At 57.6% G+C, this 26,135-nt stretch overlaps 1 protein-coding gene across 1 annotated transcript; it reads left to right on the forward strand.

Moving 5' to 3' along the window:
- Positions 1–236: 236 nt before the first annotated feature.
- Positions 237–25,919, forward strand: ACACB (acetyl-CoA carboxylase beta). The gene is made up of 53 exons (XM_071571968.1): positions 237–524; positions 1,436–1,836; positions 3,737–3,869; positions 4,306–4,444; positions 4,680–4,789; positions 4,946–5,027; positions 5,478–5,576; positions 5,874–5,983; positions 6,238–6,348; positions 6,502–6,711; positions 7,016–7,186; positions 7,443–7,604; positions 7,790–7,953; positions 8,526–8,676; positions 8,756–8,859; positions 9,506–9,587; positions 10,140–10,285; positions 10,366–10,516; positions 10,656–10,790; positions 11,253–11,399; positions 11,504–11,692; positions 11,978–12,078; positions 12,161–12,249; positions 12,374–12,498; positions 13,004–13,117; positions 13,209–13,322; positions 13,681–13,770; positions 13,849–13,967; positions 14,220–14,357; positions 14,768–14,864; positions 14,956–15,063; positions 15,217–15,273; positions 15,840–15,881; positions 15,964–16,179; positions 16,265–16,420; positions 16,719–16,922; positions 17,612–17,767; positions 18,219–18,341; positions 18,633–18,902; positions 19,217–19,314; positions 19,464–19,584; positions 19,751–19,861; positions 20,355–20,498; positions 20,580–20,700; positions 20,864–20,960; positions 21,109–21,205; positions 21,445–21,580; positions 21,871–22,048; positions 22,538–22,650; positions 23,259–23,413; positions 23,577–23,747; positions 24,310–24,446; positions 24,553–25,919. Exons 2-53 carry the CDS (start codon positions 1,445–1,447, stop codon positions 24,677–24,679), a joined length of 7,113 nt encoding a protein of 2,370 aa, XP_071428069.1. The 5' UTR covers positions 237–524; positions 1,436–1,444; the 3' UTR covers positions 24,680–25,919.
- The last annotated feature ends 216 nt before the right edge of the window (positions 25,920–26,135 follow it).

Genomic DNA, 26,135 nt, shown 5'->3' on the forward strand with positions numbered 1-26,135 from the left:
GGACACGGAGTGACCACTGAGGGGGGGCAGAGGGACTCGGAGTGACCACTGAGGGAGGGACTGATGAACATGGAATGACCACTGAGGGGGGGACAGATCAGAGTGACCAGTGAGGGAGGGGCAGATGGACACAAAGTGACCAGAGAGAGCAGGGGCAGATGGACATGGATTGACTGGGGAAGGGGAGGGGAGGGGGGGCAGATGGACACACTGACCACTGAGGGGAGGGACAGATGGACACCAGGTGACCACTGAGAGCAGCGAGGCTGGGACAGAGGCTGGAACTGCCTGTGAGGGGTCAGCAGCTGGGATTGTTGGTGCTGGGATTGTCTGTGAGGGGACAGCAGCTGGAATTGCTCAAGACAGCAGCTGAGATTGTCAGGACAGCGTCTGGAATTGTCTGTATTGGAATTGTCCGTGCTGGGATTGTCTGAGCCAGGACAGGAGCTGGAATTGTCCAGGACAGTGGCTGGGACTGCCCTGAGGGGCCGTGCAGGCTGGGCCAGGCCGGGTTGACACCGATGGTGAGTGACCCTTCTTTGGGCTGAGGGACTGTGGTGGTTTTTCCTGCTTTGCCATCCCTAAATTGATGGGGACCATCGACTCAACTTGTAGAGATTTGGGGCTTCCATTAATGCCCCCCCTCTGTGAGGGGCCAGCCTGGGGGTGGTGGGGCGGCCTTGTTGTCACCCTGAGGGCACTGTCGGTGGCTGAGGGGAGGCCATGGTAACCCCAGAGTGGGGCTGTGCCCCCACTGCCCCCCCATGGTCCCCTCACCTCCTCCTGTTCAGTGCCCCCTTCATCCCCTCACAGAGCTGCTCCTGTGCCCCCATTGCCCCCTCACAGAGCTGCTCCTGTGCCCCCATTGTCCCCCCACAGAGCTGCTCTTGTGCCCCCACTGTCCCCTCAGACATGCTCCTGTGCCCCCGTTGCCCCCTCACAGACCTGCTCCTGTGTCCCCATTGCCCCCTCACAGCTCCCCCTGCTCTGAGCAGGAAAACCATCTCTGGCTGAGCCTGTGGCTGTCCTGGGGGAGCCTGGCTTGGCACTGGTGGGGCTGTGGTGTGGGGAGCACTGGGGAAGGGGCTGTGGTGTTTGGGGTTTCTCCATGACTGAGGTTCCCCATGGCTGGGGTTCTGCCTATCTCCCAGGGGCAGGGAAGGGGCTGTGGTGTTTGGGGTTTCTCCATGACTGAGGTTCCCCATGGCTGGGGTTCTGCCTATCTCCCAGGGGCAGGGAAGGGGCTGTGGTGTTTGGGGGTACTGCCATGACCCCAGCTGATGGTGGGTGTGGTTTCTCCATGGCTGAGGTTCTCCCTCTCCCCAGGGGCAGGGAAGGGGCTGTGGTGTTTGGGGTTCCCCACAGCTGGGATTCTCTATGGTTGGGATTCAACATGGCTGGGGTTCTCCATGGCTGAGGTTCTCCCTCTCCCCAGGAGCAGTGAATGCTGCCAGTGGCCCTGCTCCTGCTGCTCTTGGTGCTGCTTGTTGGGGCCAAAATGTCCAACCCACGGTGCCAGGCAGAGGAGCAGCCGGAGCAGCCCCCTCCAGCCAGACCTCCGTTGCGAGTGAGCCCCCCGGGTGAGACCCCCGTGCCACCCCGGGGTGCCAGGGCAGGGGAGCAGGAGCAGCTGGCCGTGTACAACCCGTCCGCCCTGCGCCGCCCGACCCTCACCCGCTTCGTGCTGGGCTCCTTTGATGACAACTCCTCCGATGATGAGGTGGTGACCACGGCCTTCAGGGTGGGCCGGCGGCGCAGCAGCCTGGCCGGGCTGGGGGGCACCTTGCCCGAGCCACCTGCTGTGGCCGCACCACTAGAGCCCCCCAGAGGCATCAGGTGGGCTGGGACGGGGGTGGCTGGGCTGCAACCCCCCAGGGGCATCTGGTGTGGCTGGGTAGAGGGTGGCCAGGCTGGAGCCCCCCAGGGACATCAGGTGGGCTGGGATTGGGGTGGCTGGGCTGGAGCCCCCCGGGGGCATCAAGTGTGGCTGGGATGGGGTTGGCTGGGCTGGTGGGGGCATCAGGTGTGGCTGGGATGGGGCTGTCCGGGCTGAGGCCTCCCAGGGGCATCAAGTGGGCTGGGATGGGGGTGGTCAGGCTGGCCATGGTGGGTGCATGTCATGAGTGTGTTTCTCAGGGAACCTGGTGCTGAAATTGGGGTGCATGTGCTTCTCGGAGCCCCCAGGGCGATGCCCCCATCCTGCTCCCTCTGAGGCAGCACCCCAGGGAAACCTGGTGTCCCTGAGCGCTGTGTGACAGCAGCACCACGTGCATGAGTGTGGCAAGGACCAGGGCAGGGGATGCTCCCCCAAAATCATTGCTCTGGATGTGAAAGAACAGGGTGGAAAAGGTCCTGGTTCTGCTCACAGGGTCACTTTGCTTCTGCTGTGCAGGGATGCTAAGGCAGTCCTGGTATCATATATGGGGGAACACATCCCTGCAGGAGTGGGGTACATGGGATGCTCCTGTGCTGTTCCTGCCCCTCCTCTGCCCTGGCAACTACTGCAGATAAATTGTTCAAGGCATGAAAGCCTTAGGTACCTTCCAGCACTTAAAGGGGGTCAAGAGCTGGCGAGGTACTGTGGACAGGAGGCTGGAGTGACAGGACAAGGGGAAATGGTGTTGAGCTGAAAGAGGGTATATTTAGATCAGATATTAGGAAGAAATGGTTCCCTGTGAGGGTGGGCAGGCCCTGGCACAGGTTGGGCAGAGTAGCTGTGGCTGCCCCATCCCTGGGAGTGCCCAAGGCCAGGCTGGAGCAGCCTGAGCTGGTGGAAGGTGTCCTTGCCCATGGCAGGGGGGTGGTACTGGGTGATCCTGAAAATCCCTTCCAACACAGACCATCCTGTGAGTCTGAAAGTAGCTTTGTGGTGTTTTGGTAATGAATTGATGAGAAATAGTTGAGTTTTGGGCAACTTCACAGTGATTTTCCTGGTGCTGGTGGGGCTGTGGGGCAGCTCTGTACTGGTCTGCACCAGGCAGCTCCCACAGGAGCGCAGCTGACGCTCTGCAGGAACAACTGGAAGCCAAGTTCTGCTGCCCAGCTCTGCCAGCTGCTCTGCTTGGGATAAAAATAACAGCCCTTTGGCTGTGGGGACGTGTTGTGACACTCAGCCCGGCAGTGGCTCTTGCTGTGCTGGGTTTGGGGGCAGCTCAGGGTGCTGCCAGTGCTATCCCTCCATGCTTCCACGCAGAAGGAGTTTCCTTCTGCCCTGCCTGAGTCATGCTGAGACAGGGTTGGTGTGTTTTCCAGGATGGAATGGGCTTTGTGGTGGGTTTGGGGCTGAGGGAGGGCAGATAAACCTGGCACTGATCAATGTGGTGCTCCAGCTACTTGGAAAATACCCTGAGTGCAGGCAGGGACTGGGATATTTCCCAACACTCTGGCAGGCTTGACACGTCCCCTCAAAATAAATGTGCCAAGGGCTACTTGTGCAAAATCTACTTGTCTGAGGGGGCTCTGGGGTGGCCCTTCTTTCTTTGTATATGCATAGTCATCCATGGAATAACAATGAAGTTATTCCATAGGCTGACCTATGAGGGGGGATGTGAACCTGCTAGTTAAAATTAGAAGTTGCTTAAAACTCTGGGCAGAGCCATGGGATAGCCCAAGCCTGACTGCACCCCTCAGAGGCTGGGCTCTTGTGCCATGGGCTTTGGAACATGCCCTGTTCCCTCCAGAGGTGTGGCTGTGGGCTCTGTGGTGTGGCTGTGGGCTCAGTGACATCCCACCACAGGCCCAGCATGTCTGGGACAAACCTGCCGAGGAGGTCCCGGGAACACAGGAAGATGGATCTCCAGCGGGAATTCTCCGTCGCCTCCCCAGCTGAGTTCGTCACCCGCTTCGGGGGCAACCGTGTCATCGAGAAGGTCTGTCCCCACATGTCCCTGCTACAAAGTGGGCAGGGGGTCATTGTTTTTTTCAGGGACACCCTTGAGCATTGCCTGAGCATATCCCATGTCTGCCAGGCTTGGACTGATGGCAGCCTGGGGCATCCCAAAGCTGTTCACTCCCAACTTTTCAAGGGCTGGGAGAGGGAATCCCATGTGGAGCCTTTGCCTGGTGGACACAAGCAATGACCAAATTCCTATCCTTGGTTATGCTCAGTGCCAAATACAGAGATGCTGCTGAGGAGCCTCCTGCCCTGCCAGGGCACACACCGACTGTCAGGAAGCTCCCAATTAACACCCCCTGCTTTGCTCCACACCCATCGCTTGTCCCTGCACTGCTGTTCCTCAGGGCCACACGCCCAGTGCTGCACCCCAAGGACAGGGTCCACCCTGACACCCTTATCCTGTCCCCCAGGTCCTCATTGCCAACAATGGTATTGCAGCCGTGAAGTGCATGCGCTCCATCCGCCGCTGGGCCTACGAGATGTTCCGCAACGAGCGCGCCATCCGCTTCGTGGTCATGGTCACCCCGGAGGACCTCAAGGCTAATGCAGGTAACCCCTGCCAGCAGCCCAGGAGGGCAGCTCCCTGCCTGGGGCTGAGCCAGCCAGCCCTTCCCTGCCTGCGTTACAAGTGGTCTGCACAGCCCAGGTCCACGCGCTTTCCTCCTGCGCAGCCAAATCTGGGAGGAAATAACTTCCCCCTCCAGCCTGCCCAGGATGGAGGATTTGGGGAGGGGGGTGCAGCTCGGACCACTGGCTCCCACCACCCTCATGTGCTGTCTTTCAGAGTACATCAAGATGGCAGATCACTACGTGCCTGTCCCTGGCGGGACCAACAACAACAACTATGCCAACGTGGAGCTGATTGTGGACATTTCCAAACGGATCCCAGTCCAGGTAGTGACCACTTGTGTGTCTCTCACCCCTCTGCTGAGGGAAGCTGCTGGCAGAGGGGACATCCAAAACGGGTGATGTCCCTGTGTGCTGGGGAGCTGGGCAGTGGGAGATCTAGTGCAGGGATGACGCTCCCACTGCTCCTTCTCTGTGTGCCAGGCGGTGTGGGCAGGCTGGGGACACGCCTCCGAGAACCACAAGCTGCCAGAGCTGCTGCAGAAAAATGGGATAGCTTTCCTAGGTAAGGTCTCACTGCTTCCCTGTGCCAGAGGAAGCAGTGGTGTTGGGCTCACTCCCAGGGGCACTGCACCAGGAATGCCCCTTTGGTGCCTCTGGCACGCCCACCCTGCTGAGTGCCAGTCCCTAGGCTGGTTTCCTGCAACATTCCCAGGAATCCTGCTGTTTTCTGAGTTTTCCCTGTAATTCTCAAGCTGATGCAGTGCTCATGAGAAAATTGGGTGGGAGCAGACCTTGTGAGATTCACAGCCAAGGACGGCCTGGGCTCCCTTTGGAGAAGGGTTGAGCTCCATCCTGATCCAGGCAGTGGGTTTGGGGGTGTTCCCATGCTCCTACTCCTTGCAAAAGTGCTGCTGGTGCTGCCTGAGTGGGGAGCAGCTCCCTGCAGGCTCCATGCGATGGGAATGGGCTGGTAAACTGGGCTGGCCCCTCACCCCTTCCCTCCTCTCCAAAGGTCCCCCCAGCGATGCCATGTGGGCACTGGGGGACAAAGTCGCCTCCACCATCGTGGCTCAGACGCTGGACATTCCCACGCTGCCATGGAGTGGGAGTGGTAAGATCCTCCTTACAGCCCCCATGTCCTCCCTGCTCCCCCATTCCATTCCCTCCCCCTGCCTCTCCTCACCCCAAACAAGCACCAGGGTTGGGGTCTCTGGCCTGGCTGGCTGCAGCTGTTGGAAACCCCACTGCAGCTGCTGCTTGGGGCAAAGGGCTTTCTGGAGACAGGGTGCATGGAAACAGGGCAGATGGAGTGTTCCAACATGGAATCCCCAGCTCCCTGGGCACAGCCAGGATGCCCCAAACAGCTGTGCCCCACTGGGGGTGACCATAGCTCTGGCCATGCCCACAGGTCTGATGGCCCAGTGGTCTGAGGAAGACCAGAAGCATCAGCAGACAATCAGCATCCCCCTGGAGACGTATGCCCAGGGCTGTGTGAAGGACGTGGAGGAAGGCCTGGAGGTAAAGCTGAGCCCATGAGCAATCGGTTGGCTCTTGCTCACCATAATTTCTCCTCAGAACCTGCTTGTCCTGGCCCTTCTGGCCTCCCAGCACATGTGACAGTGACACAAGGCTGTGCCAGCAGCAGTTTGTCCCTCTGCATGGCTGTGGCTCGTGGCAGTCCTGCTCAAGGATGTGTGGAGCTGTGTGGACTGCAGGGGTGATGGGTTGGGGTTCAAAGCACTGTGGTCAGCCCAGGCCTTTTCCCTCCTCAGGTGGCCATGAGGATTGGCTACCCACTGATGATCAAGGCAGCAGAAGGTGGTGGGGGCAAAGGCATCCGAAAAGTGGAGGCAGCAGAGGAGTTTGGTGCCTGTTTCCGGCAGGTGAGAGGTGCCTGGAATCCCAATCCCCATGTCTATCCCACCCTGGGGCACAGAGCAGGGTCCAGCTCCCACACGGGGCATCTCCCCCTTCCTGCCTGCACTGGGGTGAGTTCTGGGCAGTGGTGGCAGAGCTCGAGCCTGTCCCCGCCGCAGGTGCAGGCAGAGGCGCCCGGCTCGCCCATTTTCCTGATGCAGCTGGCACAGCATGCGCGGCACCTGGAGGTACAGGTGTTGGCCGACGAGTACGGCAACGCCATCTCCCTCTTCGGCCGCGACTGCTCCATCCAGCGCCGGCACCAGAAGATCATCGAGGAGGCGCCGGCCACCATCGCGGCCCCCGCCGTCACCGAGGTCATGGAGAAGGTGGGTGACCTGGCGTTGGGTCAGCACGAGATTTACTGGGAAACTGGTCTGGTCCTGGCTGGGTATATCAGGGGTTTAGGAAAGGTTAGAACCCCTGAGCCGAGCAGGGACTCCCTGCCCAGGCTGGTCAGGCAATGAAACAGGTTCCCTAAGGATGCGGTCACGCTCCTGAGTTCAGGCAGCGTTTGGACTCTCAGGCACATGGGATTTTTGGGATGTCCTGTGCACAACCAGGGGTTGGGTCGATGGTCCCTGTGGGTCCCTTCCAAGCCAGGATGCCCCCTGATTCCCCGCTGTCCCGCAGTGCGCTGTGCGCCTGGCCCAGATGGTGGGGTACGTGAGCGCGGGCACCGTGGAGTACCTGTACAGCGAGGATGGCAGCTTCCACTTCTTGGAGCTCAACCCGCGCCTGCAGGTGGAGCACCCTTGCACCGAGATGGTGGCCGATGTGAACCTCCCGGCGGCCCAGCTGCAGGTACCTGCACCAGTGATGGCTCCAAGGAGTGTTAGAGGAAGCAATTTTGTGGTTTAGAGAGGAATGCTGGGCTGGAGCCTGGCACAGGGAAGCTGTCCCATATACCAGAAAGGAGAATGCAAGTGGAAGTGACATAGCATTCCTCCTCTTGTTTCCCACTGGGAGGTCTCCATTCAAACCATCTATTGACGTCTCCCAGCGTTGACTTTGCTGCTGAAGTCTTGCTTTGGCAGCTCAATCCCCATTTCTCACACAGATTGCAATGGGCATCCCCTTGCACAGGATCAAAGACATCCGGGTGCTGTACGGGGAGAGCCCCTGGGGCGACACCCCCCTGTGCTTCCACAGCCCCACCAACCCCCCCGTGCCCAGGGGCCATGTCATCGCCGCCCGCATCACCAGCGAGAACCCCGAGGAGGTGAGCTGGGGGTGGGCTCCTGTGCACAGGCCCCACATGTGGGGACAGAGCACCCCACTGCTCACAGGGTTGATCTGGGCCTGGTCCTCCCCAGCCACACGTGAGATCCATGGGGTGTCCCCTTCCCTGTCTCACTTCATGAGTCTCAGTCGTGGTTCCTCCATCCCTGCTCTGTCTTGGCTCAGGGTTTCAAGCCCAGCTCGGGGACGGTGCAGGAGCTGAACTTCCGCAGCAGCAAGAACGTCTGGGGGTACTTCAGTGTGGCAGCCGCCGGGGGGCTGCACGAGTTCACCGACTCCCAGTTTGGGCACTGCTTCTCATGGGGAGAGAACCGGGAGGAGGCCATCTCGTGAGTGGGGGGTGTGGGTGTCCTCGGGGAGAGGCACAATCTGGGCATAAGCTGGGAATGTGGCTTTTATCCCAGAATGGTGCCACTGTGCTGAGCAGCTGGCTTGTGCTGCAGGGGCTGTCTGGCCAAAGCCAGAGCTTTTAGGACTGTGGTGGTGCTGCAACCCCACTTGATCAGCCTGATCCTCCAGGACAGGTTGTAGTGCTGTCCTGAGCACTGCTGAGTGCCTGTGAGCAGCAGTGTCCATTCAGGAATTGAACAAGATGTAACAAGGCTGTCTTGGGTGTTTGTGTTTTATTAAGTCAGTTCTTACTGTGGGGCTGTTTCATGGCCAGGTTGGGTGGGGCACTGAGCAACTTGGTCTAGGAAGGTGTCCCTTCCCATGGTAGGGGGTGGAAGGGGATGATCTTTAAGGTCCTTACCAATCCAAACCACCCAGTGATTCTATTCTGCGACGGTGCTGGTGGTTTGGATTGGTAAGGACCTTAAAGTCCCTATGGCTCCCCAGTGCCCTCTGCTGAAAGCCAAGCGCTGTCTTCTCAGTCATTAATGGAGGTGTTTGCTCCCTAAAGGAACATGGTGGTTGCCCTGAAGGAGCTGTCTATCCGTGGGGATTTCCGGACCACAGTGGAGTATCTGATTAAGCTGCTGGAGACAGAGAGCTTCCAGAACAACGAGATAGACACCGGCTGGCTCGACCACCTGATTGCTGAGAAAGTGCAGGTGGGGGACACCACCGGCTCTGGGGTCACCACTGCCCTCCTGGTCGAGGATCTAAATCCTGTGATTTTTGTCCCCCCAGGCAGAGAAGCCGGACACGATGCTGGGGGTCGTCTGTGGTGCCCTGAACGTGGCAGATGCTGCCTTCAGGACGTGCATGACCGACTTCCTGCACACGCTGGAGAGGTGTGGGGTGGGGGCTGCCTGGAGGGGTGCATGGGGAGTGCATGTCATGGAATGGTTTGGGTTGGAGGGGACCTTAAAGACCTTTTAGTTCCCATGGTTGCTCCAAGCCCCTTCCAACCTGACCTTGGACACTTACAGGGATGGGACAGCCACAATGGAGACCTGAGTGTTTGCTCTCCTGGACCATCTTCCTTCCACTTTTGCTGCAAGAGCTTTGCTGTGACAGCCAGGGACAGGGGGTTCTGGTGTCACTCACAGCTCTGGCTCCTCGGCTGTCACCCTGTCTGGAGAGCAGGAAAGCTTTCCCATGGCTGGGAAAACAGCTTTGAAGGGAAAGTAGCATGGCTAATGGTGCTTACTTTTGTTTTTTAATATCAAGGTTATTCCTCTGGCCTTGGAGGGTGCCTGGGGCTCTCCCATACTTCTTATCTGAGTGTTTTCCCAGTGCTTGGCCTCCCTCCAGACCTGTTTGTACATGGTGCTCATGTGGGTCACTTAAAGCTGACACTTGTCCCCTCCAGTCACTGCTGTGCCCTCCCACAGCCAGCTGGGAGCCCACACAGCCTGGCACTGATGGCACCACTGACATCCTGATGCTTGGAGAGGCAGGGAACGCCATGGTGTTGACCCCTCTGTTGTGTTCCAGGGGGCAGGTGCTGCCAGCAGCCTCCCTGCTCAACATTGTGGACGTGGAGCTCATCTCCGAGGGCGTGAAGTACAGCCTGCAGGTGAGGGCAGGACTGTGCTCCCCCTGAACCGGCCACAGCACTGTCCTCAAGGAGAAAGGTGCAATAAACACAAGGTTGTCCTTTAAAACTGTGCAACATAAATTGAGGTTAATAACTTCGTAACCTTAATAACCTCATTTAAACTTAGCAAACAGTTTCATACACCCTGTTGCCCTGAGTTTATTAAAGGACTTCCTTTTCTTGCTTTTAAACCCAATTAGCTGAACTTCATGCAAAACTCCCTACTCACAATGAAAGCAGCAGGTGAGCCATGTGTTGAACCAGCTCTGGGCTGTGAGTTGAACCAGCTCTGGGCTATGAGTTAAACCAGGTTGGGCTATTAGTTAAACTAACTCTGTGCTGTGAGTTAAACCAGCTCCTTGGTGCAGCCTGAGGTTGCTGCCTCCTTCCCTCCTGGCACAGCCCCATCCCATGGCACCGGCCCCTGCATTGAGCACAGGGAGATGCTCCTCACCCTCTGCCACCTCCACTAGCCCCCAGCCCAACCTTTGTGGTGTCTGGGGTTGCACTGAGGGGTCTCCCCACCTGCAGGTCGCCCGCCAGTCACTGACGACGTACGTGATCATCATGAACCGCACGCACATTGAGATAGACGTGCACCGGCTCAACGACGGCGGGCTGCTGCTGTCCTACGACGGCTGCAGCTACACCACCTACATGAAGGAGGAGATCGACAGGTACCTTCCTTCTCCCAGGGCCCCCCTCGAGCCTCCCTGCTCACCCACAGCCGGCTGTGACACCCTTTCCTCTCCCGAAGGTACCGGATCACCATCGGCAACAAAACGTGCACCTTCGAGAAGGAGAAGGACCCGACGGTGCTGCGCTCGCCCTCTGCGGGGAAGCTGCTGCAGTACGTGGTGGAAGACGGTGGCCACGTGGACAAGGGGAAAGTTTTTGCAGAAATTGAGGTGAGTTTTGCGGAAGAGCTGGAGGAGCAACATTCCTACAGCTCTGGGGGATGGCAAAGGTGGAACCTGCCCACGCTGCCGCGATGTGTAGCCTGTGGGTGCTGCTGTCTCCGTGACGGTCTCGCCGGTGCCCGCCCAGGTGATGAAGATCATCATGACGCTGACGGTGGAGGAGGCCGGGCGAGTGCGCTACATCAAGCGGCCGGGGGCGCTGCTGGAGGCCGGCTGCGTCATTGCCAGCCTCCAGCTCGATGATCCTACCAAAGTGCATTCCGTGAGTCTGCTGGGCCCTGCCACGCTGCTGGCCCCTCCTGCCTGCTCCCACTTGGTGTCCTTGGGGTGCATCCTGGGGGACAAAGTGGAGGAGCTGCCTCGACTGGGGCAGCACAGGGATGTGTCCCCATGCCTGGGGTAGTCATGCTGTGTCCCCCAGCCAGCTGTGCTGGGGCTTAAGCACTGCTCCGGGTGAATTGCTCTGTGTCAGCATCCCACTGTGATTACTTGGTGTGCAGAGGCTCACATGCACTAAAAATGTGCACCCATAGCACTAAAATGTCCAGGTCTTCTGTGTTTCTTTCATGATGAGGCACTGATAGAGCCACGGTCATGATTGTCAGGTTCTTTCTCCATATATAACACACAGCAGGCACTGGAGGGGTCATGCTGGTTCCTCTGGGGCAGCTGCAGCTCTTGGGGGTCTGTCCCAGGTCAGCCCACCTCCCTGTGCCCTCTCCAGGCACAGCCATTCACAGAGGGTCTCCCAGTCCAGCAGACCCTCCCCATCACTGGCGAGAAGCAGCACCAGGTTCTCCGCAACGTGCTGGACAACCTCACCAATGTCATGAACGGGTACTGCCTGCCCGAGCCCTACTTCAAGGCCAAGGTGTGTGCTGGGTGCCAGGTGTCCTGCCCTGTGTCACATGTTTGCCACGATGGTGAGCCCAGCAGTGCCAGCGGGAGTGGCAGCACCAGGTTCTGTGCCCACAGGTGAAGGAGTGGGTGGCACAGCTGATGACCACCCTGCGGGACCCTGCCCTGCCCCTCCTGGAGCTGCAGGAGATCATGACGAGCATTTCGGGACGGATCCCCCTGTCCGTGGAGAAGTCGATCCGGAAGGTGATGGCACAATATGCCAGCAACATCACCTCGGTGCTCTGCCGCTTCCCCAGCCAGCAGGTGAGTGCCACAGGGGCTGCACCAGCTCTGTCCCACTCCTTTTCGCTGAGGCCAGTTGGCAGCTTGTGGTGCCAAGAACTGATGAGTGAGCAAAATACATATGTTTTTATACATGTGTTTCTATGTGTGTTTGCTTTTGTATTTATTTGCCACTTTACATTTTTCACTTTGGGAAAAAAGCTCCAAGGGTAAGGCTGTGGGTGCAGCAGCCCCATCCCCAGGGAAGGGGGAGTTGGTGCTCTTGTGCCCCTGAACCTCTCCAGACTTCGTCGCCTCTCCCCACAGATCGCCAACGTGCTGGACACCCATGCAGCCACGCTGCAGAGGAAGGCTGAGCGGGAGGTCTTCTTCATGAACACACAGAGCCTGGTGCAGCTGGTGCAGAGGTGAGGCCTGTGCTGGCTGTGGCCCCCTGGTCCCCCCACCAAGGCCACCTCCTCACAGCACAGTGTGGTCTGTGTTCCCCAGATACCGCAGTGGCATCCGAGGGTACATGAAGACGGTGGTGCTGGACCTACTCAGGCGCTACCTGCAAGTGGAGTCACAGTTCCAGCATGGTGAGGGCTCAGGGCAGTCTGGTGTGGGGTCTGTGGGCCTGCGGGGCTCCTGGGGGGCTGCAGAGCTCCTGGGGGGCTGCAGGGCTCCTGGGGAGCTGCAGGGCTCACCATGCCTGCCCCACAGCTCACTATGACAAGTGTGTCATCAGCCTGCGGGAGCAGTGCAAACCCAACATGACCCCTGTGCTGGAGAGCATCTTCTCCCACGCCCAGGTGGCCAAGAAGAACCTGCTGGTGATCATGTTAATTGTGAGTACAGCCTGTGCCTGAGACTCCAGGAGCAAAGGCTGGTGGCAGGGAAGGGCCTGTGTGCTGAGGCAGCTCCCCTGCAGGCAGCTGTCACAACCCTGTGCTTTCCCCTGAGGTGGGGACACCTGGGAAACAGCTTTTCTGCTCCTGTGTTTAGTGCATCCCAGGGTTTGGGGGTTTGCATTCAAGTGTCCATTCCTGCCTCGTTACCCCTTTATTTTGTCCCTTTATTTTAATTATCTCCTCTCTGTTGTGTGGCTACACTTGGGTCAAAGAGCATCTTGCCCACCTTAGTACCTCGGATCTTGTCCCCATTTACCTGTGTGGGGTTGTGGCTTGGGATGAACCATCCTGTGTGGGGTGAAGCCATGCTGTGCGGGGTTGGGGTGCAGGATGAAGCCATCCTGTGCAGGTTTGGGGTGCAGGATTGGGGTGCAGGATTTGGGATGAATCCATGGCGTGCAGTGAGGAGCCTGAGCTGGGCTGTGGTGGTGTGGCCTTGCAGGACCAGCTGTGTGGCCGAGACCCCACACTGACGGACGAGCTGACGGCCATTCTGCACGAGTTGACACAGCTCAGCAAGACTGAGCACTCCAAAGTGGCACTGAGAGCCCGGCAGGTCGGTGAGCAGCACGTGGTGCCATCCCCATCCCTGTGCCCCTCTCCCTCTCCCTGTCCCTGCTCTCCCGGCTTCAGCTCTCCCCTTGCAGGTGCTCATTGCCTCTCACATGCCCTCCTACGAGCTGCGGCACAACCAGGTGGAGTCCATCTTCATCTCTGCCATCGACATGTACGGACACGAGTACTGCCCTGAAAACCTCAAGGTTGGGAATTGCACATTTTCTGCAGAGGGAATTCAGGTGACTTCGGGGAGGGGGTCTGGCTACAAGTGTTTTAGTGTTAAAAATAGCCAAGAAAGCTCTTAAAGCCTTGCTGCAGGGGCTGTGTGGAGCAGAGGATGGGGTGCAGCACTGCCAGTCCCTATCCCATTGGGGACTGACATGTGGATCCACATCTGTCTCTGGCAGTGTCCCCATGGTGGGCTGGCTGTCCTGTGGCAGCCCAGTGGCCAGTCCTGCACAGCCCCACATTGAGGCACCCCTCAATGTGCCTCCCCCATCCTGTGATGGTGCAAGGGGGTCCCGCTTCATCCTCGCCCTAAATTCTGCTTTCTTCCCCCAGAAACTGATCCTGTCAGAAACCTCCATCTTTGACGTGCTTCCTGTGTTCTTCTCCCACACCAACAAGGTGGTGCGCATGGCATCACTGGAGGTGAGGGCTGGGGGGCCGTGGGGGGCACAGGAGGCCTGGGGGTGCAGGGGCAGGGTGGTACCACCTGCGTGTCCCCAGGTGTACGTGCGGCGTGGGTACATCGCCTACGAGCTGAACAGCCTCCAGCACCGGCAGCTCTCGGACGGCACCTGCCTGGTGGAGTTCCAGTTCATGCTGCCCTCCTCCCATCCCAACAGGTATGGGGGTCCCACACACCTGTCCTGCTACCCTGGGCATGGTTTTTTTTGCAAAGCTGGTGGGTTTGTACCATCCCCTCTGTGCAAAGTGCAGAGACCCTCAGCGGGAGTCCCACCTCGCTGTCCCGTTGCCAGCAGAGCAGGATGAGGCCTCTCCAGTCCAGGGTCCCATGTGGGACTTATGTGGTCCTGGTTGGACCTCAGACAGGTGCCTCTCCTCATTGCTGATGGCTGCCCTGCTCCCCTGGGCAGGATGGCCGTCCCCATCAGCGTCTCCAACCCTGACCTGGCCCGGCACAGCACCGAGCTCTTCATGGACAATGGCTTTTCCCCCCCGAGCCAGCGGATGGGAGTCATGGTGGCCTTCAGGAGATTTGAGGACTTCACAAGGTGGGGGTGCAGGGACATGCCTGGCCAGCGTATGTGCCTTTTGGGTGCCACTGCAGTCACTGGAGAGCAAAACAGGGTAGAGGAACCACAGCCGGGGACAGCTGGGCAGTGCCTGAGGCAGTTCCAGTTCCCACCACAGCTGGAGATTGGGTGTTCTCAGTAGGGCAGTGACCTGGTGGGGACATGTGGGACATGGGGAAAACTTACATGGCACAGGTTCAATATCTCTGCTTGTTACACAGCAGTGCTCAGAGCTGTGTTTCCTGGGCTGCAGGTTTGCCATGGACTAGTGGAATTGGCACATGCCCTGGCCAGTGGCTGGTCCTCATGACCCTGCCACAGCGGGTCCCTGGTGCTGTCCCCTCAGCACAATGTGCTGGCTGATCACCCCATCTCTACTGTTTGGGCAGGAACTTTGATGAAGTGATCTCCTGCTTTGCCAACTCTCCATCGGAGAGTGGGCTCTTCAGCGAGGCACGAGCCACCATTTACGAAGAGGATGCCAAGGTAGGCACATTGTTGCTGCTGACCCCCCCAGGTGGTGCTGGGGTGGCAGTGGTGCTGCTGGTTGGGGGTGACTGGGGGGTTTTGTTCCCAGAACTTCCGAGATGAGCCAATCCACATCCTCAACATCGCACTCTGCTCGGCTGACCATGTGGAAGATGAGAAGCTGGTGCCCATCTTCAGGGCCTTTGCCCAGTCCAAGGTCTGTCCCTGGGACTGGACCCTCTCTTTACAGACCCTGCAAGCCAGGGCACCATCTGTACCCCAAGGCCTGCCTCATCTCCACGCAGTGCTCCCCAAAATGCTGTAGCTTGGGTTTTCCTCATGACTAGTGAAATCTTCTGTTTCCATGTAGAAAAATATCCTTGTTGATTATGGTCTGCGGAGAATCACGTTCCTTGTTGCCCAGCAGGTGAGTGCAGAGTGAGACACTGCCATCCATAAATACCTTATAGACACAGCACTGAGTGATGGATGAACCCACTGTGCATCAGGAACTGGCAATTAATTACTAAGGGATTCAATGAGTGATTTATCTCCTGTATCTCCTTTATACTGCTCATGTCTCCAGGGAAGTGGTTCCTGCATGGCCACTCTGTAGATTTAAAATGCCTTTAAAAGGCATCATAGAATCATTAGAGTCAGAATGGTTTGGGTTGGAGGGGACCTTAATGCTCATCCCATTCCCCACCCCTGTCATGGGCAGGGTCACCTTCCACCAGCCCAGTTTGCTCTAAGCCCTGTCCAACCTGGCCTTGGATACTCCCAGGCTTGGAGCAGCCACAGCTTCTCTGGGCATCCTGTGCCAGGGCCTGCCCACCCTCACAGGGAAGAATTTCTTCCTACAATTTAATCTAACCTGTTCCTCCTAGGAAAGAAGGCTGCAAGGTTTTTCCTTTATAATAAATCCATTGAAAATCCAAACAATCCTCTGCATTCTAGGACTATTCATGTTGTCCTCTCTCTGTTCTGCTCTAGAGAGAATTCCCAAAGTTTTTCACATTCAGAGCCAGGGATGAGGTAAGAGTGGGTGGGATTGGAGCCTGCCTGGTGCTGGCTCGGTGCTGGCTCAGCGCCGGGGCTCACGGCTGTGCCGGCACAGTTTGCAGAGGATCGGATCTACCGGCACCTGGAGCCGGCGCTGGCATTCCAGCTGGAGCTGAGCCGCATGCGCAACTTCGACCTGACGGCCATTCCCTGCGCCAACCACAGGATGCACCTGTACCTGGGGGCTGCCAAGGTGCAGGCAGGCGCCGAGACCACCGACTACCGCTTCTTCATCCGCGCCATCGTGCGCCACTCTGACCTCATCACCAAGGCAAGGGGGTGCAGCCCGTCCGTGGGGGCCACGCTTTGGGTGCAGGGGTGCTCTGGCCACCGCTGAGCCACCTGGGCCATCACAGGAGGCCTCCTTCGAGTACCTGCAGAATGAGGGCGAGCGGATGCTCCTGGAGGCGATGGATGAGCTGGAGGTGGCCTTCAACAACACCATCGTTCGCACCGACTGCAACCACATCTTCCTCAACTTTGTCCCGACCGTCATCATGGACCCCTCCAAGGTGTGTTTCTCAGGCTCCTGCTTCCTGCTGTCTGCCTGTTACTGATCTGGGGGTGGAGTTTCTCTCATCCCCTGTGCTTGATACTGTGGGTGGGCAGCCAACCCCTACCTGTCTCCCTCTCCCCCGTAGATGACAGCACCAGGCCCTGGGGATGGAGGGATAGGGAAAGGGAAGGGACTCTCCAAAGCAAATCCAAAATGTCTGTTTGAGGTGGAGATGCCACCAGCTTTGGCTCCTACAGTCCAGGGCAGTGCTGTTCCTGGAGCCACTGTCCCATCCATGCCCATCCCATGCCCAGATCGAGGAGTCGGTGCGCTCCATGGTGATGCGCTACGGCAGCCGCCTCTGGAAGCTGAGGGTCCTGCAGGCTGAGGTGAAGATCAACATCCGCCTGACACCCACGGCCACCGCCATCCCCATCCGCCTCTTCCTGACCAATGAGTCCGGGTACTACCTGGACATCAGCCTCTACAAGGAAGTGAGGGACCCCAGCAGTGGCAACGTGAGTACCCACAGCACCTGCTGCGGGCACCCAGCCACGACTGCCCCGCACTTGGCTATGGCAGGACTGGAGTGGGGCTTCTGCAAAACTCTCTGTGCATCTGCAGTCCTGCTCTGTGCAGAGCCCTCCAGCTTCCAGCAGTATTCCCAGAGCTGGTCTGCTTTCATTCCCCTCTATCTGCATCCAGTTGGGCTCCTTGAGATACTTTGTGCCCCTCAGGTAGCAGGAGATGATTTGGAATTGCAGTGGGGGAAGCAGGTGGGAATGGCCGGTGGCTCAGCCCATCTGAGCCCAGGAGATGCTTCTTAACCATTTTGTCTGTTGGTTAAAGCAACCTGAAGCTCAGCCTGTGTCTCTTGGCACTCAAAGTAGTTGGCAAAGTGGTGACTGGTCAAAGGCTGGAGCTCGTGAGGTCTTTTCCAGCCTAAAAAATGTGCTGAGCTCCATCCAGTTTGGCTCCTTGTGGTGATGCTGGTATGGAGTTGGGCAGTTTGGGTCTAGGAGGTGAAGGTTATGATGTCGCAGCACAGCAATGTGACACTGACCCTTCAATAGCAAAGAATGGGGTAGAAAATCATGCTTGAGACACAGGCACGAGCACCTTGGCCAGGCAGAGTTCTGCAATGCTCCAGCAGAATACTCCCCATGACACCGGGGGAAGGCAGCCAATGCTCTGTCCTTCTCTCCAGATCATGTTCCAGTCATATGGAGACAAGCAGGGGCCACAGCACGGGATGCTCATCAACACCCCGTACGTCACCAAGGACCTGCTCCAGGCCAAGCGGTTCCAGGCGCAGTCCTTGGGCACCACCTACGTGTATGACTTCCCAGAAATGATCAGGCAGGTGAGTGTGGCTGAGCAGAAAGGGCTCTGAACTATTGCATTTGTTTTTCAGCCTTACCCTTCCTAAATATTCCCATCTGGGGAAAAGGCCCCTCTCCCATAAGCTAGAAAACTAAAAAATGAAAAGAACCAAAATACCAACATTTTTGGTTACATGAAATATTTCTAAACCAATTCCTAGCTCTTGGAATTCCTGGCTCTCCCTGCCCATGGCAGGGAGTTGGAACTACATGGTCTTTAAAGCCTATTCCAACACAACCCATTCCAGGATCTGATGATTCTTGCAACTTGCCCTGATTGCACTCATGTAGGATGTGAACCTGAAGTGAGGGGCTCTGACACAGTTTTGCTCCTCCCAATCCCAGCTGCAGGAGTGTGCCTGTGCTGGGCCATATCCTGGGAGCTGTCCCAGCCTCTCCTTCCAGCTCATCCTGAGCACTGTGTCTCAACAGGCTCTCTTCAAACTCTGGGGCTCCTCAGACCTGTACCCCAAGGACATCCTGACCTACACTGAGCTGATGCTGGACTCACAGGGGCACCTTGTGCAGATGAACAGGGTCCCTGGAGGGAACGAGGTAGTGGGGGATGATTTGGGAGTGTGGTGGGGGAAGCAGGTGGGAATGGCTGGTGTCTCAGTCCAGCTGTGTTTAGAGCTTGGGAGATGCTCCTCAACCACCTTGTCTGTTGGTTAATGCCTCCTGCAGTTCAATCGCATGTCTCTTGGACATGACACTCAGTGCTCTGGTCTAACTGACAAGGGGGTGATTGGTCCAAGGCTGGACTTGATGATCTTGGAGGTCTTTTCCAACCTCAGCGATTCTGTGATTCTCTGGAGGTTTCCATAACCCTGTGCTGGTTTGGAGCAGGTGGGGATGGTTGCTTTTAAAATGAAGCTGAAGACCCCTGAGTACCCCAAGGGTCGGGATATTGTGCTCATCTGCAACGACATCACGCACAAGATCGGCTCCTTTGGGCCCGAGGAGGACCTGCTGTTCCTGCGGGCGTCGGAGCTGGCACGGGCTGAGGGCATCCCCCGCGTCTACATCGCGGCCAACAGCGGCGCCCGCATCGGCTTTGCCGACGAGATCAAGCACATGTTCCAGGTGGCCTGGGTGGACCCTGCCGAGCCCTACAAGGTGTGTGGGTACCTCCCCTCCTGCAGCACAGGAAACAACAGAGGGCTTAGCTGGAGAAGGAAGCTACACTGGGACAGCAAACTGTGGGGTCAGAGAGGGGAGTGAGCCCACACTTGTACCCAGCACCGTGGGGACAGTTCCTCTGGCTCTTCTCAGTGGGGTGGAGATAAAAGAGCCAGTGCTGGCCAGCTGCTTTGTCCAGCCCTGGTCCCTCAGCCACTGGTGATGCTTGGTGAGGGTTTGGAGTGGGTTTGGAGGGCATCAGTGTGTGCATGGGGTACTCTGCAACTCATCCTCCTCCTCTTTCTTTCCAGGGCTTCAGGTACCTGTATCTGACTCCCCAGGACTACACAAGGATCAGTGCCATGAACTCAGTGCGCTGTGAACATGTGGAGGAAGGTGGTGAGTCCAGGTGAGCCCTGGTATCCCATGGGGCACATGGAGCACCCCAGGCCCTACCCTACATCCCGCCAGGATGCAACTCCCACCTCCTGGCTCAGCAGCCTGCAGGTGAGTTCTTCTCTTCGTTCCACCCACACCATGGCTCTGCTTTCCCCACAGGTATGTCCTCCTGGACATCATTGGGAAGGACAATGGATTTGGGGTGGAAAACCTGAGAGCTGCCGGCACCATTGCAGGGGAGTCCTCCCGTGCCTACGAGGAGATAGTGACCATCAGCATGGTACTGCTGGAGCCCTTCCCCTGCTCCTCCCTTCTCTCCTGGTGGGAGAGGTCACAGGGTGCAACAAGGAGGCAGATCCCTTCGGAGCATCCTTCTCCAGGTGTTCATGGTCTGTCCTGCACCCCATCCCCCCAGTGACCCCACGTGTCCTTGTGTGTGTGCCCAGGTGACTTGTCGTGCCATCGGGATCGGCGCCTACCTGGTGAGGCTGGGCCAGCGTGTCATCCAGGTGGAGAACTCCCACATCATCCTCACGGGTGTCACAGCTCTCAATAAGGTACTGAGCTCTGGCCACATGTCCCTCACACCCCTGCCTGTGTGGGCTCCTTCCCTGTTCCAGGGGAAGAGGTGGCAGCTCCCTGCACATCACCTGTGAAGGAGCTGCAGAGGAGCTGCAGCTGTGCTGGGCTCACTGAACAGGGAGAGAATGGCACCCCACAGCTTTGTGGTGCTGCTTTAGGGACCAGGGCACTGCTGCTCGGACAGGGTGGGATGGAAGAGCTGCCTTAGGGACAACTGGGCTCTAGGCCCAGGGACAGGACCCATCTCTGGGCAGAATCACATTGGTCTGAGCTGGTTTGAAACTGCTGCTCTAAATCTGTACAGTAAAGCATGATCCCTTAATTTTGACATCATCCTGGACAGGGGGAAATTGAGCCTAAGACCAGAGGGAACGAGCCTGTGCAGAGGTTTGGATTAACAAACAGAGCAAGGGAGCAGCTCCTGTGGCAGTAGAGCCCCATCTGGTTCTGTTGGGAACTCTGTCTTAGGTGCTGGGCCGGGAGGTTTACACGTCCAATAACCAGCTGGGAGGAGTGCAGATCATGCACAACAATGGCGTTTCCCATGTCACTGTCCCAGATGACTTTGAGGGGGTCTACACCATCCTGCAGTGGCTCTCGTACATGCCCAAGGTAGGAGGGTGCTGCAGGATGGTGGTTGGGGTGTTACCCCATACCTGGCTGGTAACCTGCCCCTTGGGGTATTCCTTGCAGGATAACCAAAGCCCAGTGCCTGTCACTGCCATAAGTGACCCCATTGAAAGAGAAATAGATTTTGTCCCTTCCAAAGTGCCCTATGACCCCAGGTGGATGCTGGCAGGGAGACCTCATCCAAGTAAGTGAGTGGAACCTGGGGCCGTTGCAGCTCTGCTCCCAAATGTATCTTGCAGGTGCAAACCCCATGTTCTGCTACAGAATGGGTTTGGGCCATGGATTGGTGCACAGGGAGCCCTTCAGTGCTCACCTTGCACCATTCCATGTTTTCCTATGCTCCACAGCTCTCAAGGGGACCTGGCAGAGTGGCTTCTTTGACCAGGGCAGTTTCATGGAGATCATGAAGCCATGGGCTCAGACAGTTGTGGTTGGCAGGGCAAGGTACCACCGGGAGCGCAGGGCATGGAGCCTGGGGCAGGGCACACTTGAGTCCTGGCACTGCTCTTGGAAGGGTGGAGGGGGAGCAGCTCTGTGGTGGGCCTGGGGTGCAGCATGGAGCCTCTGCTGAGCCCACCCTGCCTCACTGCAGGCTGGGGGGTCTCCCTGTGGGTGTCATCGCTGTTGAGACCCGCACCGTGGAGGTGGCGATCCCTGCAGACCCTGCCAACCTGGACTCAGAGGCAAAGGTGTGTGGGAAGACCTTAATGAGGCCAAGCAGCATCTGAGAGGAGGCTGCAGGGGAGAGCAGGGAAAAAGCTCAGAGGAATTCTTTGGCATGTCTGGATTTTCCTTAATTCTGGGGAAACCAAGGGTACTGGGTCAGTTTCCCTTTCAGCTTTTTCACAGGATGTGCTGCTGACCTACAGTGTGGTGTGCTGGGAGGAACTGGAACATTCTCAGAGCTGCTGCTCGCTGTCTTTTTCAGATAATTCAGCAGGCTGGGCAGGTCTGGTTCCCAGACTCGGCTTTTAAAACAGCCCAGGCCATTCGGGACTTCAACCGGGAGCACCTCCCCTTGATGATCTTTGCCAACTGGAGAGGCTTCTCCAGTGGCATGAAAGGTACTAGTGCTTGGGATGCCCAGGTTCCCATGCCATGAGGTACTGCCAGCACCCCTGCCACCCCATGGGTCCCTGCATTGTCCCACCTACCAGGGTCCTGCCCACTCCACTCTGGGATGTGGGGCTGGGCTGGGGGTGTGATGAGGCATTGCAGGGCTCAGGGGTTGGTGGCTCCCTGCTGGACTGGTTTTGGGGAGCTTGTTTGTCTCTCCTGTGGGGTAGGTGGCTCTGGGGGAGTGCCTGGCCCATGGCAGTGGGGTCACTCAACCACGGAGCCCTTTGGCTTTTAGACATGTATGACCAGATGCTGAAGTTCGGCGCGCTCATCGTGGACAGCCTGCGGGAGTTCGGGCAGCCCGTGCTGGTGTACATCCCCCCGCACGCCGAGCTGCGCGGCGGCTCCTGGGTGGTCATCGACTCCACCATCAACCCCCTGCATGTGGAGCTCTATGCCGACAAGGAGAGCAGGTCAGCACCCCACACCCGTGGGGGTCGCCACAGCCCCTGTGATGGGGGAGAGAGCTGGGGCACGGGGGCTGCAGGGGCACAGTCCCCCGGCAGGGACCTTCTGTCACTTCAGATGTGTCTTCTTCACCCTTTCAAAGCTATCAGTGATGAGTTCCAAGGTTCTTGCAGAGCAGCATGTCAGATATCACAGAATCGTGGAAAGGCTTGGAGTATCCCCAAGGTATCTCCTTGGAATATCCTCCTGCCTCCAGCAAAGGCTATGAGAGAGTAAAACACAGTTCTGGGGTCAGGAGGCCTTTCCTCTGACCTGAGTTAATGCACACTGAAGTGAATTGTGAGGAGCGGGAAGACAGACAAGAATCCCAGACTAGGAACAAAACCCTTTTAGGTTTTATCTCTCTAATTCTCAGAAGAGAGAGCTGCCTCTCTTCTCCCAGGATTTATCGTCTCATGAAGAGTAGTCCCTGCTTTTCCAAACTTTCTTTCCAGGGGAGGTATTTTGGAGCCTGGAGGAACAGTGGAGATCAAGTTCAGAAAGAAGGATTTAGTGAAGACCATGAGAAGGATTGACACAGTCTATGCCAAGCTCGTTGAGCAGCTGGGTAAGGGAAGGGGATTTCAGGGCATTGGTGGTGGCAAGTTAAAATATGAGGCTCAAGCACTATCATGGCAACCACCAGGAGATCCTTTAGTGTTCCTCGAGGAACATTCCTTATGGCTTTTCTGATGGTGGAGCCAAGAGGATGTAAAGGTGCTTTAGAAGACTGATATGTCCTGGGAGCTCTGTAGATGGGGCTGGGATCTTCTTCCTTGTTTTGAGATGAAGAATGGCAATGGCCACACTGAATCAGTACCCAAAGCGCTGGAGGGCCCTGGCCCCTTGTCCCTCCACGCCGCTACCACTCAGTCCCACAGAGTCCTTGCAAATGCCACCTCCCCTCTCCTGTGGCCGGCACTGAACATGGTGTGACCCTTTTGTGGCTGTGGCGTCAGTGTCTGGGCTCTGGTGTGACTGTGCCAAAGCAAAGGGACATGGCACTGGGGTATGCCATTTCCCAGTGGGATGGGTGATGTGGGGGCACTGAGAGACCCCAGCCATGCAATGCCAGTGGCTGCCCCATGGTGCCCGTGGCTGCCCTGAAGTGCCTGTGGCTGCCCCACGGTGCCCGTGGCTGCCCCACAGTGCCCATGGCTGCCCTGCATCCCACAGGGAGCCCCGAGCTGTCGGAAGCGCAGTGCCGGGAGCTGGAGCAGCAGCTGAAGGCCCGGGAGGAGCTGCTCCTGCCCGTGTACTACCAGGTGGCCGTGCGCTTTGCCGACCTGCACGACACGCCGGGCCGCATGCAGGAGAAAGGCGTCATCACGGTGAGCTGCGCTGGGCAGGGCCTGGGCAGGCACCAAGGTGGGAAGGAAACTCCCACCTGGGGGCTGCAGCTCCCAGGCTGCCCTGATCCCCCGGGGCTGTGGGCGAGCTCGTGGGCTCCTCCTCCTCCCACAAAGGCACACCAGGCTGTGCCTGTTCCCGCAGGACATCCTGGAGTGGAAGAACGCCCGCTCCTTCTTCTACTGGCGGCTGCGGCGGCTGCTGCTGGAGCAGACGGTGAAGGCAGAGGTGCTGAAGGCCAACAGTGAACTCAGCCACATCCACATCCAGTCCATGCTGCGGCGCTGGTTCATGGAGACCGAGGGAGCTGAGAAGGTACCTCCCACCCCAACTTCCTGAGGCATCCCAAGGGCTCTCACCCTGCTCTCCCATCGCTCAGATGATTTGGTGGTGCCTCCCTGAAGGTTTAAATGTGTGACGGGAGAGGCCTCTCCAAGTCAGGTGACCCCAGTTGGGTGCTGATACTCAGCAATAGCAAAGTGGGCCCCAAATGAACACTTTGTACCATGACAGGCCTTCCCAGGGCAGATGAGAGACTTGGGGGCTTGGCATTTGAGCTGCTTTCAAATGACACACACATCTCCATGCCAGTCCTGTGCTTGCTGAGCCAGGAAGTGATGACATGCAAAGGAAACGTGCTTTACCTTAACCTTTTGCCTTTCAAACAGTTTGCAAAGATTTCCTGAGTTTCAGTTTCCAGACTGAACCTTTTACCCTGTGCTTGTGTAACATGGGAGTGGGCGATTGTGCTGTGTTGTGCCACATGTGCAGGACTGGGGAGGAAAATCCCACTGCCTGGTTTTGAGGCCACAGAAGGAAGGGGGGCTCAGGCTGTGCAGGCAGCAGGATCCCCTGCCCACGGTGCTGCTCTCCCCAGGGCTACCTGTGGGACAACAACCAGGTGGTGGTGGAGTGGCTGGAGAAGCACATGCAAGAGGATGACGGCACCCAGTCGGTCATCAGGGAGAACATCAAGTACCTGAAGAGGGATTACATCCTCAAACACATCCGGAGGTGAGGAGGGTGCTGCTGATCCCTGCAATGGGAACAGCAGTGGGTGGGGAGAAGGTGGGTCTTTTTTCAGTCTCCAGCCAGCTGCCCTCTCCCATCTGCTTTGCAGCTTGCTCCAAGCCAACCCTGAGCTGACCATGGACTGCATGGTGCAGATGGCCCAGCACATCACCGGGGCCCAGAAGGCCCAGGTGGCCCATCTCCTGTCCACGGTGGACACTGATGACCCCTCCTGAGACACGGCCAGCCCTCACCTCCCCACACAGCTCCTCAGCCCTGCAACTGAAGCCTTGGGCTCTTCCTCATGTGCCTAAATAAAGGACCCCTGTGACTGTATTTTAAGCCATGGAGATGGTCTTGCCATCCAGGCAGAGGCCCCTCTGGCACAGGGTTCACCATGGGGGTGGCTTTGCAGAAGATGAACTTGTCCTAAGCCAAGCCTGGAGTCTGGACCTGGTGCAGAAGTTCATTTTAGTAAGAATCTAAAATCTTTTACTGTGTTTTAGTTGTAAAACCTGCCCTTGATCTTTAAAACAAGTACCAGGCCAGACACATCTCATGGGACTGGACAGAGCTGGAGGTTCAAACCCACTGGCCCAGGGGCTGTGGAGACCAGGAGGAGGAAGAGAAGGTGTCTGTATGGCTGGGCTGGAGCTGCCCAGCACCAACACAAGGAAATGAACACTCTGCAAACCACAGCCTCAAAATGATGGCTTATAAACTGGAAGGAGCAATTTGTCTTGTCCTTCCCCTTGCTGGAGACTGAAGAGTAGACCAGATAAGACCCAAGTGAGCTCATCTGGGAGCTGCTGTGGTGGGAGTGTCAAAGGATCCACCACTGGTGGACCCAGCTGTTCCTCTCACACGTTTCGTGTCCTTTCTGGCTCCTGTGGAGGGTGGAGAGGAGAGAGGACACAGCTCCAGGTACTCCTACCCCAGAGACCTGGTTCCTCCCCTGAAGCACAGGAGCCAGAGGGTGAGAGAGCTCACAGGGTGACCTGTCACCTGCTTGGACCTGTACCTTGTGTGTCATGTCTGGCCTGGGGGGGTCCCACTGGAGGGTCCCACCAGGTTCTCCCGGTCCTGGAATGGGAAGGGCCTTGTGAGACACTTTCTGGTCTGAAAGGTGTCACTGCTGATGCTCAGGTGCAGGAGCCAAACCACCAGCAATAAAGAGGGCTCAGCTCCAGGGAAGGATTCCTGACCTCTGTGCCTTCTGTCCTTGTACAAACGTGGTGGATCTGAGCAGGGGCTGGTGGCTCTGGCCCCTTCCTGTGACACAGGACCTGGAGCAGCTCTGAGCATCCCTTCTTCCAGCCCCTGTCCCGTACCACAGCCCTCCCAGGTGTTTGGCCACAGAGGGCTTGAGGAACAGGGGGCACCAGCATGTTCGTGCAGTAAATACCTGTAACCTCCTACTCTCCAGAGGATTTGAGCCAAGGAGGCACCTATGGAACTGTGTCTGTAAAGGGAATGAATCCTGGGAAAGTCCAGCATGGTACGGGCTCCCTGGTTGTCACCCAGCACACCCCAAACAACCCAGGCTTAGTGCTAAGAAACATTTATTTAGAAAAACAAAGACATCATAGATGACACACTAAATGATCATCAATCACATTGGTCCTTGAACAATAAATTATGACATGGAGTTTCCTGCCCTTGGGAAGAGGTTTCCAAGGATGGATGTGCTGG

This window comes from Pithys albifrons, chromosome 17, assembly GCF_047495875.1.
Source record: "Pithys albifrons albifrons isolate INPA30051 chromosome 17, PitAlb_v1, whole genome shotgun sequence".
Taxonomy (NCBI): Eukaryota; Metazoa; Chordata; class Aves; order Passeriformes; family Thamnophilidae; genus Pithys; species Pithys albifrons.

What these genes read in the sequence shown, in the direction of transcription:
- ACACB (XM_071571968.1), top strand. Translation starts at nt 1,445, where the DNA reads ATGCTGCCAGTGGCCCTGCTCCTGCTGCTCTTGGTGCTGCTTGTTGGG. An exon ending in TGCGCATGGCATCACTGGAG is followed by an intron (nt 13,771 to 13,848) that starts GTGAGGGCTGGG and finishes GCGTGTCCCCAG; the next exon opens with GTGTACGTGCGGCGTGGGTA. An exon ending in GGGTCCCTGGAGGGAACGAG is followed by an intron (nt 18,342 to 18,632) that starts GTAGTGGGGGAT and finishes GGTTTGGAGCAG; the next exon opens with GTGGGGATGGTTGCTTTTAA.